The sequence below is a fragment of the Trachypithecus francoisi genome, unplaced genomic scaffold (genome assembly GCF_009764315.1).
Source record: "Trachypithecus francoisi isolate TF-2019V2 unplaced genomic scaffold, Tfra_2.0 Lachesis_group6, whole genome shotgun sequence".
Lineage (NCBI taxonomy): Eukaryota > Metazoa > Chordata > Mammalia > Primates > Cercopithecidae > Trachypithecus > Trachypithecus francoisi.
In genome coordinates this window covers 89,491,180-89,511,772 of record NW_022681471.1, presented here as the reverse complement: position 1 = coordinate 89,511,772, position 20,593 = coordinate 89,491,180, and the positions used below count along the sequence as shown (strand labels likewise).

General features: G+C 42.5%; 1 protein-coding gene across 1 annotated transcript in view; it reads right to left on the bottom strand.

The window, feature by feature from the left end:
• Nucleotides 1–20,593, bottom strand: part of DGKK (diacylglycerol kinase kappa) — a 105,123-nt gene that overhangs the window by 2,570 nt on the left and 81,960 nt on the right. The window contains 14 exon segments of the mRNA XM_033201048.1: nucleotides 467–498; nucleotides 501–576; nucleotides 9,455–9,474; nucleotides 9,477–9,512; nucleotides 9,515–9,539; nucleotides 10,518–10,659; nucleotides 11,249–11,381; nucleotides 11,384–11,408; nucleotides 12,581–12,715; nucleotides 13,061–13,174; nucleotides 14,099–14,206; nucleotides 14,453–14,549; nucleotides 20,345–20,378; nucleotides 20,381–20,451. Of these exon segments, the coding sequence (XP_033056939.1) occupies nucleotides 467–498; nucleotides 501–576; nucleotides 9,455–9,474; nucleotides 9,477–9,512; nucleotides 9,515–9,539; nucleotides 10,518–10,659; nucleotides 11,249–11,381; nucleotides 11,384–11,408; nucleotides 12,581–12,715; nucleotides 13,061–13,174; nucleotides 14,099–14,206; nucleotides 14,453–14,549; nucleotides 20,345–20,378; nucleotides 20,381–20,451 (1,048 nt within the window).

Genomic DNA, 20,593 nt, shown 5'->3' with positions numbered 1-20,593 from the left:
GGTAATATTTGGAAGATTTAACCACCAGTATGGCTTGGGCACCAACCATTTAGAACAGGTATTGGCTGTGAACAACTGCATGGCCATACTGGTATGAACTAGATGAAGTTCTGTCCTGGCAGCAGGTGCTGAGCAGGGAGGGGGAATTTGCAGCCAGGAAAACAACACACGAAAAAACCTATCTTGCTTATTCTTTCTTGATCATCTCTTGTTACAGAATGAGTCTTCTTTCTGGTTATTTTTCCACCGTTGCCTAATTTTTCTACATGTTTTCTGCCTTACCCTATCTATTTATGATGAAGAGATTGGGGGAGGTGGGCAGGGAGGATGCTCCAGTAACCTTCATTTGAAAGCCAGCACTGGACACCCTGTACTACAGTCACCATGTCCTGGCCCACACTGGAAGGGAGGGCACTAAGGAAGAATCCCTCTTTCCCTTTATTTCCCAATTTCCAAGATTACGCACCTCTGGAACAAAGATTGGATTCATCCAGTCATCGCAGATAGTTTTTTGAACTCCTTATTCATGGCATCCAGGGTGCTTTGTAGTGCGGTCTCATCCTCAGCACTTCTCAGCTGGTACAGACAGGAAAAAGAGTGAGTGTCCAATGCCTAGCACTTTTGTAGACTCTTAACACTCTCCCCACTCCCAGTCCCTGCTAGTGACCAAGAGACCACAAGGTGCCAACTTGCATCCCTTTGGCCCATAGCCAGCTCTTTTCTTTCTCAACAGGAATATCCAGAAAACAACCAATGATGGGGCTCTCCTTGGGGTGGGGCATGCTTTCAGTTTTGGCAAGCAGAGAGGCTTTTTGATTAGTATCAATTAACACTGAGCTTCACCCCTACAGTTTAGGGTCCAGGACAAGGGTCCTACTGTTGACCTGAAGTCCCTGGAGACATCCCAGTGTCCCCCTAAGTAAAAGCTACCTAGTTTTGAGCATATACTGTGTGCCAAGCACTGTACATACATAATTTTGTCCCATTTTCCTGGTAGCTTACAATACCTTACAAGGTACTATTGTTCTCATTCCAAGGTGAGAAAACAGATTCCAAGAAGTTTGGTGCTCAAGATCACACAGCTAGACAGAATCCAGGTCTGTTTAACTATATAACCTACCCTCTATACAACACTGTCTTAGCAAAGACATGTGGGGAGGCCAGATGCTGAGGGAATCTTTATTACATGCTTACTGTAATTTAAAGGTTGTTTTGTGAAGCAAGGAGAGAGCTACAGAGAGGCTGGCTCAACTTTCTCCTCCTGGAAAAGAGGGTCTGTCTCCCTTGGCCGTGCTTTAGCCCCTAGCTATCACTCTTACTAATTAAGAAATGAGTTCTAGATGGCTTGTCCCACAGGTTTAGGAAGCAAATTTAAGTGCTCCCTAGTAACCCCCAGCGCCCACAAGATGAACTCTGTACAGTCCATGAAAGACTTTTGGGACCATCTTCGACTCAGAAGAATCAAGTTCTAGAACATCAACACAGGTGAGATAGTTCACATTCCAGTAAGTAGTGAGCTGGGAGAACAGATGGGCACAGATATCTCCACCTCATATGCTTACAGCCCACCTAACCTGCCTCACCTCTACTCCCCGTATGCACTTTACTTTCAATCTAGCACTTATGTGGCTTTTTGCTGTGCACGGGCCACTTGCTGCTCCAGCCATAAGTCGAGCCTTGCTGGCTGTCACAAATGGTGGCATGTGAATGAGAGGAGTACAGCAGGTAGAGGTTTGGTCAGTCACGATGGGATACTGAGGGAGGAACAAGTCAGTGCAGACAAATAATGTTTTTTTGCTTTTCAACTAGTAACTTAAGAAAACAATTTCCAAGATTACGCACCTCTGGAACAAAGATTGCCCTAGATGGACGGGACATGTGTGTGCCAAGTAAGGGAAGTGGGAATTACTGGGAGGGATTCACTTCGTCATCAATTTACTTCCCTTTGCTAACTCTGAGCTCCTTACTGCCCTCCTTCTTCAAGGGGAGGAATAACACCCAAATGAAACAAGCTGTATCTCCATCTCACCTCTAAGACAGCCTTTCTGGAGATACATGGTCATTCTTAGCTGCTGCCTGCTTCTTGGCCACATTTGGATGTGTGTATGTGTATGTGTGTTGAAGTTCTCACCGGGCCCTATGAGGTGGGAGACTTCTCAAGTGTGGTATGTGCTCAAGTTGCGTTGTTGGTTGGTATGAACCAATTTTCAGGTCATGAGTCTCAGGAAAGTCTGAATGGTGACAAGAGACTAAACTCACCCATTTCCTGCTGCCCAAACGGGCAAGGCCATTGAGCTCTGCCTATATATAGAAGGTACTTCTGTTGATGTTGTCTGAGGCTGAAAGACTAGCTTGGGGCTCAGATGTTGGGACAGCCTGACCTGATTGCCTTAGCCACTCTGCCTCCTGTGCAGTGTGCCAATTAGATGAGCAAATGAAAAGAGGAAATAGATGCACTTCTTGCAATATCAACTCAGAAGCCCCTCTTCAAATAAACCTTAATTAGATGAGAGGCAAGCACAGCACCTGCCTCAGGGCCTTACCAGCCAACCCTAAAGTGGGATGATCATAATTAGTCACCTCATCAGAGCACACTCACCAAGTATGCCTATGGGTTTTGCATTCTGAGAAACATGCAACTAGCCTTGTAGTTCAGAAATGGAGCCTCAGTCTGTTCTCCCTGGCAGTAATAAAATGTACCATCTATGAAGCTGCTAGTATGTGCTAGGCGCTGATAGGTACTAATATACAACACCCTGGAGAGGTAGGGATTGTAATTCCTGTCTTGTAGATATCGAAACTAGGACCCAGAGAGGTGAAGTCACACAGCTAGTGTTATGGGTTGAATTGTGTCCCTCCAGGAATGATACGTTGAAAACCTAGTCCCCAGTACATCAGAATGTGACCTTGTTCGGAAATAGGGTCATTGCAGATGCAATAAGTTGTTGAGATCATATTGGATAGGGTAGGCCCCAATCCAATGTGACCGTGTCCTTATAAGAAGATGGCCTTGTGAAGACAGAGAAACACAGAGAGAACATCATGTGAAGATAGAGGATTGAAGTGATGCATCTACAATCCAAGGAACACCAAAGCTTGCCAGAAAACCACTGGAAGCTAGAAAGAGGCAAAGGACCCCTTACAGGTTTTAGAGAGAGGATGGCCCTGCTGACACCTTGATTTTGGACTTCTTAGCTTCCAGAATTGTGAGAAATGCATTTCTGTTGTTTGAGGACATCTAGTTCTTGATACTTTGTTATGGCAGCCTTAGGAAACTAATATATTAATAGCTAGTAAGTGGCAGATTTGAGATTTGAACCCAGGAATCTCCCAATTTTCCCACTATTCCACACCACCTTCTCATAGGGTGAAAGAGGCATATAGAAACTTGGGAGGCACAGAGCAGTTCAAAATAGCTCACCTTTTTCTACTGAAGCTGTATCAAGTACGATAACACTCTACTTTTTATTGGCCTGGTCTGAACCCACAAGACATTTACCAAAGGAGAGGTTGAGGCTTTCTCTCAAGAGTATGGTAGTCCCTATGGATTAGCATAACCCATGAAGCCATACAATCAACAACAATCCTAGGTGACACAGTAGGGAATTCCAGGCAAGCACTGGTCAAAATGCTCCCATGGGTCTCCGTGCCCTGGACCAAGCACAAGACCATGATCATGTTCAGATAGAATACTTTGCCCTCCCGGGCGCCCGCCACTGCTGAGGCTTAGTAGGTAAACAAAGCCACTGGGAAGCTCGAACTGGGTGGAGCTCACAGCAGCTCAAGGAAACCTGCCTGTCTCTGTAGACTTCACCTCTGGGGACAGGGCACAGCTAAACAACAACAAAAGGGGAAGCAGCAGAGGCCTGTGCAGACACGAACGACTCTGTCTGACAGCTTTGAAGAGAGCAGTGGATCTCCAACACGGAGGTTGAGATCTGAGAATGGACAGACTGCCTGCTCAAGTGGGTCCCTGACCCCTGAGTAGCCTAACTGGGAGACATCCCCCACTAGGGGCAGTCTGACACCCCACACCTCACAGGGTGGAGTACACCCCTGAGAGGAAGCTTCCAAAGTAAGAATCAGACAGGTACACTCACTGTTCAGCAATATTCTATCTTCTGCAACCTCTGCTGCTGATACCCAGGCAAACAGGGTCTGGAGTGGACCTCAAGCAATTTCCAACAGACCTACACTGAGGGTCCTGACTATTAGAAGGAAAACTATCAAACAGGAAGAACACCTATACCAAAACCCCATCAGTATGTCACCATCATCAAAGACAGAGGCAGATAAAACCACAAAGATGGGAAAGAAGCAGGGCAGAAAAGCTGGAAATTCAAAAAATAAGAGCGCATCTCCCCCTGCAAAGGAGCGCAGCTCATCGCCAGCAATGGATCAAAGCTGGTCAGAGAATGACTTTGACGAGATGAGAGAAGAAGGCTTCAGTCCATCAAACCTCTCAGAGCTAAAGGAGGAATTACATACCAGCGCAAAGAAACTAAAAATCTTGAAAAAAGAGTGGAAGAATTGATAGCTAGAATAATTAATGCAGAGAAGGTCATAAATGAAATGACAGAGATGAAAACCATGACACCAAAAATACGTGACAAATCCACAAGCTTCAGTACCGACTTGATCAACTGGAAGAAAGAGTATCAGCATTGAGGATCAAATGAATGAAATGAAGCGAGAAGAGAAACCAAAAGAAAAAAAGAAGAAAAAGAAATGAACAAAGCCTGCAAGAAGTATGGGATTATGTAAAAAGACCAAATCTACGTCTGATTGGGGTGCCTGAAAGTGAGGGGGAAAATGGAACCAAGTTGGAAAACACTCTTCAGGATATCATCCAGGAGAACTTCCCCAACCTAGTAGGGCAGGCCAACATTCAAATTCAGGAAATACAGAGAACACCACAAAGATACTCCTCCAGAAGAGCAACTCCAAGACACATAATTGCCAGATTCACCAAAGTGGAAATGAAGGAAAATCTGAAGGGCAGCCAGAGAGAAAGGTCGGGTTACCCACAAAGGGAAGCCCATCAGACTAACAGCAGACCTCTCGCAGAAACTCTACAAGCCAGAAGAGAGTAGGGCCAATATTCAAAGTTCTTAAAGAAAAGAATTTTAAACCCAGAATTTCATATCCAGCCAAACTAAGTTTCATAAGTGAAGGAGAAATAAAATCCTTCACAGATAAGCAAATGCTTAGAGATTTTGTCACCACCAGGCCTGCCTTACAAGAGACCCTGAAGGAAGCCCTAAACATGGAAAGGAACAACCGGTAGCAGACATTGCAAAAACATGCCAAAATGTAAAGACCATCGAGGCTAGGAAGAAACTGCATCAACTAACGAGCAAAATAACCAGTTAATATCATAATGGCAGGATCAAGTTCACACATAACAATATTAACCTTAAATGTAAATGGACTAAATGCTCCAATTAAAAAACACAGACTGGCAACTGGATAAAGAGTCAAGACCCATCAGTCTGCTGTATTCAGAGACCCATCTCACATGCAGAGACATACATAGGCTCAAAATAAAGGGATGGAGGAAGATCTACCAAGCAAATGGAGAACAAAAAAAGCAGGGGTTGCAATCCTAGTCTCTGATAAAATAGACTTTAAACCATCAAAGATCAAAAGAGACAAAGAAGGCCATTACATAATGGTAAAGGGATCAATTCAACAGGAAGAGCTAACTCTCCTAAATATATATGCACCCAATACAGGAGCACCCAGATTCATAAAGCAAGTCCTTAGAGACTTACAAAGAGACTTAGACTCCCATACAATAATAATGGGAGACTTCAACACTCCACTGTCAACATTAGACAGATCGAGACAGAAAGTTAACAAGGATATCCAGGAATTGAACTCATCTCTGCACCAAGCGGACCTAATAGACATCTATAGAACTCTCCACCCCAAATCAATAGAATATACATTCTTCTCAGCACCACATCGCACTTATTCCAAAATTGACCACATAATTGGAAGTAAAGCACCCTTAGCAAATGTAAAAGAACAGAAATTATAACAAACTGTCTCTCAGACCACAGTGCAATCAAACTAGAACTCAGGACTAAGAAACTCAATCAAACCACTCAACTACATGGAAACTGAACAACCTGCTCCTGAATGACTACTGGGTACATAACGAAATGAAGGCAGAAATAAAGATGTTCTTTGAAACCAATGAGAACAAAGATACAACATACCAGAATCTCGGGACACATTTAAGCAGTGTGTAGAGGGAAATTTATAGCACTAAATGTCCACAAGAGAAAGCGGGAAAGATCTAAAATTGACACTCTAACATCACAATTAAAAGAACTAGAGAAGCAAGAGCAACACATTCAAAAGCTAGCAGAAGGCAGAAATAACTAAGATCAGAGCAGAACTGAAGGAGATAGAGACACAAAAAACCCTCCAAAAAATCAATGAATCCAGGAGTTGGTTTTTTGAAAAGATCAACAAAAATGACAGACCGCTAGCAAGACTAATAAAGAAGAAAAGAGAGAAGAATCAAATAGACGCAATAAAAATGATAAAGGGGATATCACCACCAACCCCACAGAAATACAAACTACCATCAGAGAATACTATAAACACCTCTACGCAAATAAACTAGAAAATCTAGAAGAAATGGATAATTTCCTGGACACTTACACTCTCCCAAGACTAAACCAGGAAGAAGTTGAATCCCTGAATAGACCAATAACAGGCTCTGAAATTGAGGCAATAGCCTACCAACCAAAAAAAGTCCAGGACCAGATGGATTCACAGCTGAATTCTACCAGAGGTACAAGGAGGAGCTGGTACCATTCCTTCTGAAACTATTCCAATCAATAGAAAAAGAGGGAATCCTCCCTAACTCATTTTATGAGGCCAACATCATCCTGATACCAAGCCTGGCAGAGACACAACAAAAAAAGAGAATTTTAGACCAATATCCCTGATGAACATCGATGCAAAATCCTCAATAAAATACTGGCAAACCGATTCAGCAGCACATCAAAAAGCTTATCCACCATGATCAAGTGGGCTTCATCCCTGGAATGCAAGGCTGGTTCAACATTCGCAAATCAATAAACGTAATCCAGCATATAAACAGAACCAAAGACAAGAACCACATGATTATCTCAATAGATGCAGAAAAGGCTTTTGACAAAATTCAACAGCCCTTCATGCTAAAAAACGCTCAATAAATTCGGTATTGATGGAACGTACCTCAAAATAATAAGAGCTATTTATGACAAACCCACAGCCAATATCATACTGAATGGGCAAAAACTGGAAAAATTCCTTTGAAAACTGGCACAAGACAGGGATGCCCTCTCTCACCACTCCTATTCAACATAGTGTTGGAAGTTCTGGCTAGGGCAATCAGGCAGAGAAAGAAAAAGGGTATCCAGTTAGGAAAAGAAGAAGTCAAATTGTCCCTGTTTGCAGATGACATGATTGTATATTTAGAAAACCCCATTGTCTCAGCCCAAAATCTCCTTAAGCTGATAAGCAACTTCAGCAAAGTCTCAGGATACAAAATTAATGTGCAAAAATCACAAGCATTCTTATACACCAGTAACAGACAAACAGAGAGCCAAATCAGAATGAACTTCCATTCACAATTGCTTCAAAGAGAATAAAATACCTAGGAATCCAACTTACAAGGGATGTAAAGGACCTCTTCAAGGAGAACTACAAACCACTGCTCAGTGAAATCAAAGAGGACACAAACAAATGGAAGAACATACCATGCTCATGGATAGGAAGAATCAATATCGTGAAAATGGCCATACTGCCCAAGGTTATTTATAGATTCAATGCCATCCCATCAAGCTACCAATGAGTTTCTTCACAGAATTGGAAAAAACTGCTTTAAAGTTCATATGGAACCAAAAAAGAGCCGCATTGCCAAGACAATCCTAAGTCAAAAGAACAAAGCTGGAGGCATCACGCTACCTGACTTCAAACTATACTACAAGGCTACAGTAACCAAAACAGCATGGTACTGGTACCAAAACAGAGATATAGACCAATGGAACAGAACAGAGTCCTCAGAAATAATACCCACACATCTACAGCCATCTGATCTTTGACAAACCTGAGAGAAACAAGAAATGGGGAAGGATTCCCTATTAATAAATGGTGCTGGGAAAATTGGCTAGCCATAAGTAGAAAGCTGAAACTGGATCCTTTCCTTACTCCTTATACGAAAATTAATTCAAGATGGATTAGAGACTTAAATGTTAGACCTAATACCATAAACACCCTAGAAGAAAACCTAGGTAGTACCATTCAGGACATAGGCATGGGCAAGGACTTCATGTCTAAAACACCAAAAGCAATGGCAGCAAAAGCCAAATTGACAAATGGGATCTAATTAAACTAAAGAGCTTCTGCACAGCAAAAGAAACTACACCATCAGAGTGAACAGGCAACCTACAGAATGGGAGAAAATTTTTGCAATCTACTCATCTGACAAAGGGCTAATATCAGAATCTACAAAGAACTCAAACAATTTACAAGAAAAAAGCAAACAACCCCATCAAAAAGTGGGCAAAGGATATGAACAGACATTTCTCAAAAGAAGACATTCATACAGCCAACAGACACATGAAAAAATGCTCATCATCACTGCCATCAGAGAAATGCAAATCAAAACCACAATGAGATACCATCTCACACCAGTTAGAATGGCAATCATTAAAAAGTCAGGAAACAACAGGTGCTGGAGAGGATGTGGAGAAATAGGAACACTTTTACACTGTTGGTGGGATTGTAAACTAGTTCAACCATTATGGAAAACAGTATGGCAATTCCTCAAGGATCTAGAACTAGATGTACCATATGACCCAGCCATCCACTACTGGTATATACCCAAATGATTATAAATCATGCTGCTATAAAGACACATGCACACGTATGTTTATTGCGGCACTATTCACAATAGCAAAGACTTGGAATCAACCCAAATGTCCATCTGTGACAGACTGGATTAAGAAAATGTGGCACATATACACCATGGAATATTATGCAGCCATAAAAAAGGATGAGTTTGCATCCTTTGTAGGGACATGGATGCAGCTGGAAACCATCATTCTTAGCAAACTATCACAAGAACAGAAAACCAAACACCGCATGGTCTCACTCATAGGTGGGAACTGAACAATGAGATCACCTGGACTCGGTAAGGGGAACATCACACATGGGCCTATCATGGGGAGGGGGAGGGGGGAGGGATTGCATTGGGAGTTATACCTGATATAAATGATGTTGATGGGTGCTGACGAGTTGATGGGTGCAGCACACCAACATGGCACAAGTATACATATGTAACAAACCTGCATGTTATGCACATGTACCCTAGAACTTAAAGTATATAAAAAATTAAAAAATTAAAAAAAAAAGATACTTTCCCTCCCATGCTCCAACCCCCTGCACTCACCAGCTTTTCATCCAGAAAGCTGTGGTGTCATCGTAGAGCCCTTTAAGACTAAATGTACATCTACAGCATCATTTCTGCTTAGAGTCTGAGAGGAGAAGAACGGAAAAGGAGAGAAAAAGACAAAGACAGGGGAGTTGTTGGTTAGTAAGCATGCAGCTGGCTTCTCCTGGCGTCTCCGTGGGAATGAAGAAGCAGGCTAGTAGGATGTGGCTATAGGTGAAAAAGCAATATTCAAAATATAGCACAACTAGTACAGCATGAGCACCAACCAATCAGAACCAGTGCCAGTTGACAACTGCTGATACAGTAGTTGTGTAGTACTATGTGAAGTGGCAGAGCGTGGCTTAGCTTTGGCATCACTGATTGATTGCAGTGGGTATAGGAAAATAGGAAATATGCAAACCAGAGGGTAAATTTAAGGCCACTTGTTGTCCCTAGGCCAAAACAATCATTCCAGGGCAGGTGGAATTAGGGCCTACCATCTCTCTTCTTGCAACTTCAGGACTTGAGTTGCAGGCCTCCTCCAACTGTAATCAGGCCCTGATACAATTATACCTTTTGCCTAGCACTAAAGTTACTTTTTAAAAGCATCAGTTAACAATTCTGGCAGTGGACAAAGCCATGGGGTGACACATTTAACATTAAATGTCCTGCCTAATATGGACCTTTCCCTCAAGAGGAAAACCAAGGCACCCAGAAGTTCTAGTTCCAAAAACAGGTGTCCCCTTATCAGATTATACGGAGATCTACTTGGGATAACGAAGGCCCAAGTACAAGTTTCTTGTCATTCATTGTCCATTTCTCCCTTGAGGCTGGTGGGATGGATGGCAATCAGGGAAGAAGGCTAGCTCTCAGGCTGATGAAATCTGCTGTAATTTTCCTCAGCAGCCACCTTGGACCTGTAACAAGTCAAGGAATGCCTGCCTTCCCGTCCACTCTATCCATCAGTTTCTGCCATATTTGCCCAGTTTCTCCATCCAGCCTCTGGCTCCGCTTCTTTCCCTTTCATCCTATTTCCTATCTGGTTTGACGTCTTTCCTTAATTCACTCCTTTTCCACTTACTTCAATGGGAATACAGGAAGCTGCGCCCATCTCATTGCCACTGTCTTGGCCATAAAATATATCATTCAGGATGTTAGCGCTGGCATTCACAGAATCCATGAGGACAGACACATGCTGGTGGACCTTGCTCAGGTCATTAAGTCTGTAATAAAGCAAGGACAAATAGATGAGCTGGGATTTCTGAAGGACTTCTGGCCTGGGGTGCTGGTGAGGGTTTGGGTAAGGGTAGAAGTAAAAGCCCTGGGTACCTGACTTGGACTCATGACTCCCTCCTGTTATTCTGCTCTTCTGTAGGTAGCCACCTATGCTAGCAAATGTTTCTACTCTTCTCTAGATATTTACCTTTACCCATCCTTGTCTCACCTGAATTTAGATACTGGGAACTTGGAGAAGGTAGAAGGCTAGAATAGAGGAGGGCAGCCGACTCTAGGAACTCCAAGGCCCTCCTAATATTTAAGGGCAAGGGTAAACAGTCTTAGTTCTGTTGGGTTTGGAGCAGCATCAAAAGATCCAAATTCATCCCTGGTCTAATGAGAGATGTCTAAACTGGCTTATTGCTGAGCACAAAGAATATTCCTGCCTGGATTGTGAGGGTCCCACTCAATTTTTAGAGCTCTAAGCTAAATTCCTCTCTGAGGCCAGGCTCCCTAGTAGCCAATAGACACAAACTGGCTTCTTCTCCCTATGCCTTCTCGGGATTCTCAACCCTGTATCTAGGCCAGTCCACTTACTTGCTGATGAGGTTTTCTGCAAGCCGAGCTAAGTGCTGCATCTGGGCATACTCCTCATCAGAGAGGCTCTCTTGAGAGTCCTGGGAGTCCAGTTGGGGTTGAGGGGCAGCTTGAATTTCAGTATGCTTGTACTCCACATTTTCATTGAGTTCTCAAAGTCCTGGAGATGAATACAGTGGATATCCTAATGATTGCTGTAGCTACTAGGGCACATGACAGATCTGTCTGTGAGCCTGAAATTTGTGGGCAATGGGTATGTGGGTGCAGTGGGTAAAGGGGAAGGAGGGTCCCCTGTCCATTCCCCCTGTCATACCCATCTATATACCTGTACAAGTATCCATCATTTTATTCCATCTCTTCTGGACTATGCCCTTTTAGTTTTTGTTGTTCTGAGTATGCTGGGTTTTGGGACACCAGGCTTGGATCAGACACATGTCTGCTTCCTAGAAGCTCCCATATGAAGGCATGATGACTGACAAGAGAGTGGAGCACCTTTCCTGCTCCCTTCTTGCCAAATGTAGGCAATATGTGGTGATGCAGTTTAGAGCCAGACATATTTAATTGAATTTTGAATCGTGTTTCTGTCATTTACTAGTTGTGTGACCATTAGCAAATTATTTAACCTCTCTGGTTCTCATTTTCCTCATCTGTAAAATGCGAGTAAGTGTATCCACCTCATAGAATTGTGGAGAGAACCTACGTGAGAGAAACATAAAGTGCCTAGCACAGAATAGGCAGTTTATAAACTGGACTTCTCTTCCCTTCTCTATTGCTGTTTCTATGGACTTTTCACAGGTTAGAGTGCAAGATAATCTCCAAGCATTGAATATGTGATCAATAATAGCTCCTTTAAAAGCTTTAGAAAGTTTAGCTGAAGTGGATGACATTTATGAATGCAGCATTTTAAGGAACCTTAGAGACACCTAAAGACCATATTCAATGCAGAATCTGTTGCTGAAGGAGATTTTTCCATAATCATCTGATGCCTTTAGCTCTCTTTGCAGTGAAGAGAGGAGGATAACCTTGTCCAAAACCAGAGGAGGAAGCTCCTTGTCTCACTCTCTTGGACAGTGTTTGCAAATGTCAGTATATATCAGAATGTCTTGAGGAGCTTGTTGGCAATTTGGGTTCCTGGAAACTATGCACCCCTATGTGGTTCAGTGGGTCTGTGTGGGGCCCAAGAATGCATTTATAACCAGCATCTCAAGTGACTCTGATGCCAGAGGCACACAGACCTCCCTTTGAGGAATTCTGCTTGAGTGGAAATATTCAGTACTCAAGTGACTATGGATGAGGCAGTATAGGTGCCCAAGACAAGTTTTTCCCCCTTACCCGATCTCTTGTCAGCATCTGAGCAGCATTCTTGTATCTAATCTTGATAAGGCCTGGTCTCTGAATCCAGGCCTCCCCATCCACCTGCACTGGGATACCTTCTTCACCATCAATGGTTATCATCACCTCATGGCACTGCCAGAGAAAATGAGGAAGAATGGGAGATAAAAATGAGGCAACTGCTCTAACTCTATCTGATAATCTCATAGTTATGGCCTTGAATGTGTATCTGAAGCAGGACTGGAAAGGATGTGAATCAGATCATCCCAGGAAGAAACGCCTGTTTCTTATGGGCTTTTTGCTCCATTGGCTTCTGCCACCTCTACTTCCAACCTCAGTCAGCACTTTAGTGCCCACCAGATAACCTGCTCACTCTACCCTGGCATTCTTATACCCAGTTAATTCCTGGGGCTATCCCATATCCTGGGTAGCAGCCAAAAAACTCAGTGCCTTCCTGGTGCCCACCCAGCTCCTGCCTACCTGGGCAATGCGATGATGATGCAGGTTGACGATACGGGACATTGCCATCTGCACAGAGCCAAAGATTGCCACCACCTCCAGCTTCCCATCATCGATTGCAGGAGCCTCATATTCCTGAAGAGGAAGAACTGTGTCACATCTCCCACTCTTGAGAAATCCCACCCTGTCTATAACAAGAAGGCATGTTTAAAGGCTCCTGGTGAGAATTTTTCTAGCTCATGAAGAGAGGAAACACTTCATTATTAAAAGGGAAAAAGATGAGGTCAGGAAGCCAATCTGGGAAAAGGGTACTGAACTCTTAGCCAGTTCCCTCGTTGTCCAATCCAGCATCATAAACCCCCAAGGCCAGTCTTATTGGCCTTATGACCTTCTTGGGTAAACTGAGAGTAAAGCGGTCGTGGTCAGCTTCCCAGGAGACTTTACTGACAGAATTCCTTGGAGAAAAGAGCATGGCCTTGCCCGGGTGCAGTGGCTCACACTTGTAATCCTAGTACTTTGGGAGGCCGAGGCGGGTGGATCACCTGGGGCCTAAAGTTCATGGTCGACCAGCCTGGCCACCATGGTGAAACCCTGTCTCTACTAAAAATACAAAAGTTAGCTGGGCATGGTGGCTGGTGCCTGTAATGCCAGCTACTTGGGAGGCTGAGGCAGGAGAATCACTTGAACCTGGGAGGTGGAGGTTGCAACGAGCTGAGATCATGCCACTCCAGTCTGGATGACAGAGCGAGGCCCCGTCTCAAAAAAAAAAAAAAAAAAGCATGGTCTAGATAGCCTTTAAAGGATCTGTCAGACCTGAGGAATGGAAAATCCAAAGCTCAGGCAACACCTAAGATTTGACCTTATCCTGAGGTCTTCGGTTGAATTTTCTGCTCTTGGATGGTAATTGCCTAAAAAAACTGATCATACAGCTGCTGCTAATAAAGGTTCTCAGCCTCTTCCCATTGTCCATTTTTCACTTCAGTTAGCACAATGCTTCCTTCTGAGAGACCTTAGTGGGATCATGCCTTTCTCCCTCCCAATTCCTTGTTCCATACTAACCGTGGTTGCTGTGTTGCTTCCCCAGAAGTTGATACCTCCGGCATAGCTGGTAATGTTGAGCACTACGATGCCTTGCAGGTTTGGCAAGGAGATGGTTTCTCCATCACACTGAAAGAAAAGAGTAGCTCTCATTAGCTGGATCTTTAGATAGCAACATGAAGGAACATTTACAGAGATGGGGAAAGGGCTCTGTCTTCTCTTCCATTACATGGAAATCTATCTTTATGCCTTCCTCCCATGAGCTGTGAGGATCACAGAGTTAAAGCTCAGGAAGAACCAGCATATAGGGTATTCCCAAGGCCGTGAGATTTCCTTTCTCCATACCCAGGAAAGACTACCCCCTTTTCCACTAACCTCCAAATGCACTCGTTCTTCCAGTTTCCTGTAAGAGCGCTGCAAAAGTTCCCTGGTTCCCAGAAGGCCATACCACATCTTGTTCTTAAGGCGGCTACTACAGGGAGGTAAGCATTAAGAAAGCAGAGGGTGAATGATATATAGATAAAAGGTGGAGAAAGACAGAAGGAAAACTATCTTATTTCTCAAATACCTTCTTAGAGGGAGGAGTCATGCTAAATGGTAACTGGACAGCAGTTAATGTAACTGGTATCCCATGCAAACACAGAAATGTGTTCCTGGGCCCCTTTGAAGCCTCAGTATCCTATCAACAGATAAATTTTCCATTTCTCCTTGCTACCAATATTGGTCAGACTTGGAAGAAACAGGCTATATTCAGACATCAATGCTCATAAAAAGCTATGAGCATAGCTGGCTGGTACACACCAGCTACCTAGCTGTGCTACTCCAGGAGATTTCAGCTGCTTGGAAACAATTTCATTTGAAACATGTGACTCTTAGAGTGCAATGTTTTTGAAGTAGCAACTTTTCTGGCAAAGTGAAGTACTTTTCCAAACACCAGACCCATATACCAAATGCTTAATTCAATGCCATGGAACAGATCTAAGCCTAGTAGGGAGATGTTAGAGGAACAGCCAGTGGAGAAAAATAGGAGACAGGAAAGGATATCAGGTGACTTCAGGTGGAGGTAGGGAGGACAGGGTCTTGCTGACTGTGGGATCTCTGATAGAAATAGGTGGGGTGCTTATGATCACTAGAAAGGCCGGATATAGTTTACTTTGAGTTTGTAAAGTAGAGCCACAGAAATGAGCCGTCATCACATGGAATGAGTTTTGAAATGTCAGAAGGCTAGCACAAAATTACTGAGACACTGTTTAAACCATTCGTTCTCTGGGCACTTTGATGTTCTCATCTACAAAAATAGGAGTTTAGGTATATGAAAATGCACAATACCTAGAACAAACCAACTCTGAAAAAAGAATAAAGTCGGGGACTTTCATCTCCCAATTTCAAAAATTACTGTAAAGCTACAGTTACCAAGATAGTGTGGTACTTGCAGAGGATAGACACATAAATAAATAGAACAGAAGTGAGAGTCCAAAAATAAACCCTTGCATTTGTGGTCAATTGATTTTTGACAAAGGTGCCACACGATTCATTGGGGAAAGGAAAGCTGTTTTAAAACAAGGTGCTAGGAATGTAAAAGAACAGAAATTATAACAAACTGTCTCTCAGACCACAGTGCAATCAAACTAGAACTCAGGATTAAGAAACTCACTCAAAACCACTCAACTAAATGGAAATTGAACAACCTGCTCCTGACTGACTACTGGGTACATAACGAAATGAAGGCAGAAATAAAGATGTTCTTTGAAACCAATGAGAACAAAGATACAACATACCAGAATCTCTGGGACACATTTACAGCGCTGTGTACAGGGAAATTTACAGCACTAAATGCCCACAAGAGAAAGCAGGAAAGATCTAAATTAAAAGATCTAGCATCACAATTAAAAGAACTGGAGAAGCAAAAGCAAACACATTCAAAAGCTAGCAGAAAGCAAGAAATAACTAAGATCAGAGTAGAACTGAAGGAGATAGAGACACAAAAAACCCTTCAAGAAATCAATGAATCCAGGAGCTGGTTTTTTGAAATGATCAACAAAATTGATAGACTGCTAGCAAGACTAATAAAGAAGAAAAGAGAGAAGAATCAAAAGATGCAATACAAAATGATAAAGGGGATATCACCACCGATCCCACAGAAATACAAACTACCATCAGAGAATACTATAAACACCTCTACGCAAATAACTAGAAAATCTAGAAGAAATGGATAAATTCCTGGACACATACACCCTCCCAAGACTAAACCAGGAAGAAGTTGAATCCCTGAATAGACCAATAACAGGCTCTGAAATTGAGGCAATAATTAATAGCCTACCAAGCAAAAAAAGTCCAGGACCAGAGAGATTCACAGCCAAATTCTATCAGAGGTATGAGGAAGAGCTGGTACCATTCCTTCTGAAATTATTCCAATCAATAGAAAAAGAGGAAATCCTCCCTAACTCATTTTATGAGGCCAGCATCATCCTGATACCAAAGCCTGGCAGAGACACAACATAAAAAGACAATTTTAGACCAATATCCCTGATGAACATCGATGCAAAAATCCTCAATAAAATACTGGCAAACCGAATCCAGCAGCACAACAAAAAGCTTATCCATCATGATCAAGTGGGCTTCATCCTTGGGATGCAAGGCTGGTTCAACATATGCAAATCAATAAATGTAATCCAGCATATAAACAGAACCAAAGACAAAAACCACATGATTATCTCAATAGATGCAGAAAAGGCCTTTGACAAAATTCAACAGCCCTTCATGCTAAAAACTCTCAATAAATTCAGTATTGATGGGACATATCTCAAAATAATAAGAGCTATTTATGACAAACCCACAGCCAATATCATACTGAATGCACAAAAACTGGAAGCATTCCCTTTGACAACTGGCACAAGACAGGGATGCCCTCTCTCACCACTCCTGTTCAACATAGTCCTGGAGTTTCTGGCCAGGGCAATCAAGCAGGAGAAAGAAATAAAGGGTATTCAATTAGGAAAAGAGGAAGTCAAATTGTCCCTGTTTGCAGATGACATGATTGTATATTTAGAAAACCCCATTGTCTCAGCCCCAAATCTCCTTAAGCAGATAAACAACTTCAGCAAAGTCTCAGGATACAAAATCAACGTGCAAAAATCACAAGCATTCTTATACACCAAAAACAGACAAACAGAGAGCCAAATCATGAGTGAACTCCATTCACAACTGCTTCAAAGAGAATAAAATATCTAGGAATCTAACTTACAAGGGATGTAAGGACCTCTTCAAGGAGAATTACAAACCACTGCTCAACAAAATAAAAGTGGACACAAACAAATGGAAGAACATTCCATGCTCATGGATAGGAAGAATCAATATCATGAAAATGACCATACTGCCCAAGGTAGTTTATAGATTCAATGCCATCCCCATCAAGCTGCCAATGATTTTCTTCACAGAACTGGAAAAACTACCTTAAAGTTCATATGGAACCAAAAAAGAGCCCACATTGCCAAGACAATCCTAAGCCAAAAGAACAAAGCTGGAGGCATCACGCTACCTGACTTAAAACTATACTACAAGGCCACAGTAACCAAAACAGCATGGTACTGGTACCAAAACAGAGATATAGACCAATGGAACAGAAGAGAGCCCTCAGAAATAATACCACACATCTACAACCATCTGATCTTTGATAAACCTGACAAAAACAAGAAATGGGGAAAGGATTCCCTATTTAATAAATGGTGCTGGGAAAACTGGCTAGCCATATGTAGAAAGCTGAAACTGGATCCCTTCCTTACACCTTATACAAAAATTAATTCAAGATGGATTAAAGACTTAAATGGTAAACCTAAAACCATAAAAACCCTAGAAGAAAACCTAGGCAATACCATACAGGATATAGGCATGGGCAAGGACTTCATGTCTAAAACACCAAAAGCAATGGCAACAAAAGCCAAAATTGACAAATGGGATCTAATTAAACTAAAGAGCTTCTGCACAGCAAAAGAAACTACCATCAGAGTGAACAGACAACCTACAGAATAGGAGAAATTTTTTTCAATCTACTCATCTGACAAAGGGCTAATATCCAGAATCTACAAAGAACTCAAACAAATTTTCAAGGAAAAAACAACCCCATCAAAAAGTGGGTGAAGGATATGAACAGACATTTCTCAAAAGAAGACATTTATGCAGCCAACAGACACATGAAAAAATGCTCATCATCACTGGCCATCAGAGAAATGCAAATCAAAACCACGAGATACAATCTCACACCAGTTAGAATGGCAATCATTCAAAAGTCAGGAAACAACAGGTGCTGGAGAGGATGTGGAGAAATAGGAACACTTTTACACTGTTGGTGGGACTGTAAACTAGTTCAACCATCGCGGAAGACAGTGTGGCAATTCCTCAAGGATCTAGAAATAGAAATACTATTTGACCTAGCCATCCCATTACTGGGTATATACCCAGAGGATTATAAATTATGCTGCTATAAAGACACATGCACATGTATGTTTATTGCGGCACTATTCACAATAGCAAAGACTTGGAACCAACCCAAATGTCCATCAATGATAGACTGGATTAAGAGAATGTGGCACATATACACCATGGAATACTATGCAGCCACAAAAAAGGATGAGTTCGTGTCCTTTGTAGGGACATGGATGAAGCCGGAAACCATCATTCTCAGCAAACTATCGCAAGGGCAAAAAACCAAACACTGCATATTCTCACTCATAGGTGGGAATTGAACAATGTGAACACTTGGACTCAGGAAGGGGAACATCACACACCAGGGTCTGTCGTTGGCTGAGGGGAGGAGAAAGGGATAGCATTAGGAGATATACCTAGTGTAAATGACGAGTTAATGGGTGCAGCACACCAGCATGGCACATGTATACATATGTAACAAACCTGCACATTGTGCACATGTACCCTAGAACTTAAAGTATTTTAAAAAAAAATGGTGCTAGGTCCGGGTGCGGTGACTCACACCTGTAATCCTAGCACTTTGGGAAGCCGAGGTGGGTGGATTGTCTGACCTCAGGAGTTCGAGACCAGCCTGGACAAAATGGTGAAACGCCCGTCTCTACTAAATTACAAAAACTTAGTCAGGCATGGTATCATGCACCTGTAATCCCAGCTACTTGGGAGGCTGAGGCAGGAGAATTGCTTGAACCCAGGAGGCAGAGGTTGCAGTGAGCCGAGATCATGCCACTGCACTCCAGCCTGGGCGACAGAGCGAGACTCCGTCTCCAGAAAAATAAAAAGATAAAAATAAATAAATAAAAATGGTGGTGAGATAATTAGATATCCACAGGCAAAAAGATAAACTTAGACTCTTACCTTAGACCCTCACACTATACGTAAAAATGAACTCCAAGTAGATCATACACGTAAATGTATTAATAAGAGTTAAAACAATCCAAACTTTAGAAGAAAACTTAGGAGCAAATTTTTAAGATCTTGGGTTAGGCAAAGATTTCTTACAGATGGCACCAAAAGCATGGTCCATAAAGAAAAAACTGATCAATTGGACTGTCTTAGAATTCAATACTTTTGTACTTCAAAGATACCACTAAGAAAATGAAAAGACCAGCAACAGACTGGGAAGAAATATTTGCAAATCACATATCTGACAAAGTTCTTGTTTCTCAGCCCAGGCCTGCTTTGAGAAAGAGGCTCTAGTGGCAGTGGCAAGGGTGGGGTGGGGTGGGGTATCATGCTTTTTACTTATAGCTTCAATATACCACAAGAACTCTGAGACTGACTTAGGTCTTGTCTGAAGTATGAAAGTGCGAGAAGGTGCCATGCAGGCTAACACTGGATAGGGTACAATTAACGGGTCCAGGGGAACCAGGTTAGGAACACCAATAACAAATAGAGGGATATTTGATACTTTGCAACTTTGTCTAGTGAAAACAGATCTGAAGCCACTACTGAAACCTGGTTAAACTCTCACAGACAGAACAAAGATGGGCAGTTTGCTAAATTGAGTCAACATAATCTGTTCTCAGTAACAGTAACACAGGTAGCTGTGTTTACACAGAAATCCACAGGTCTGGATTTGAAGGCAGCTCCAAGCTTAGGATGCCAACGCAGTTATCCAACTTTTGGCGCACACTGTTCTGCTAGACTAGTCTTGGGACAAATGCATTTTACTTCCAATGGGTCCCTTTCTTTCTGTTGCTTGTCTGAGAGGTAGAGAATGTAGGAATACGTATGTATATTGTGATAGTGTGTTTGCATGTAGGGACGGGAGTTTCTTTTCCTTACTTGTATTGCCCTGGGTGTTCATCTCTTCTGGTGTGAAGTCCAGAGAAATTTTAGCATCCAGTCCAATTCCGAAGTAGTTGTTCATGACACATTTTTCTTTGAAGCGTCTGAAATTAATCAGAGAAGAGGACAGACATTGGTGCAAGAAAGAAGTGCCGCTATCATTGGGCGTGAAGATGAATCTGTATGATGGAAAACCATTGAGGGAAGGCCCCCTCCACACTGGGCACTAACTATAACATTTTTGAG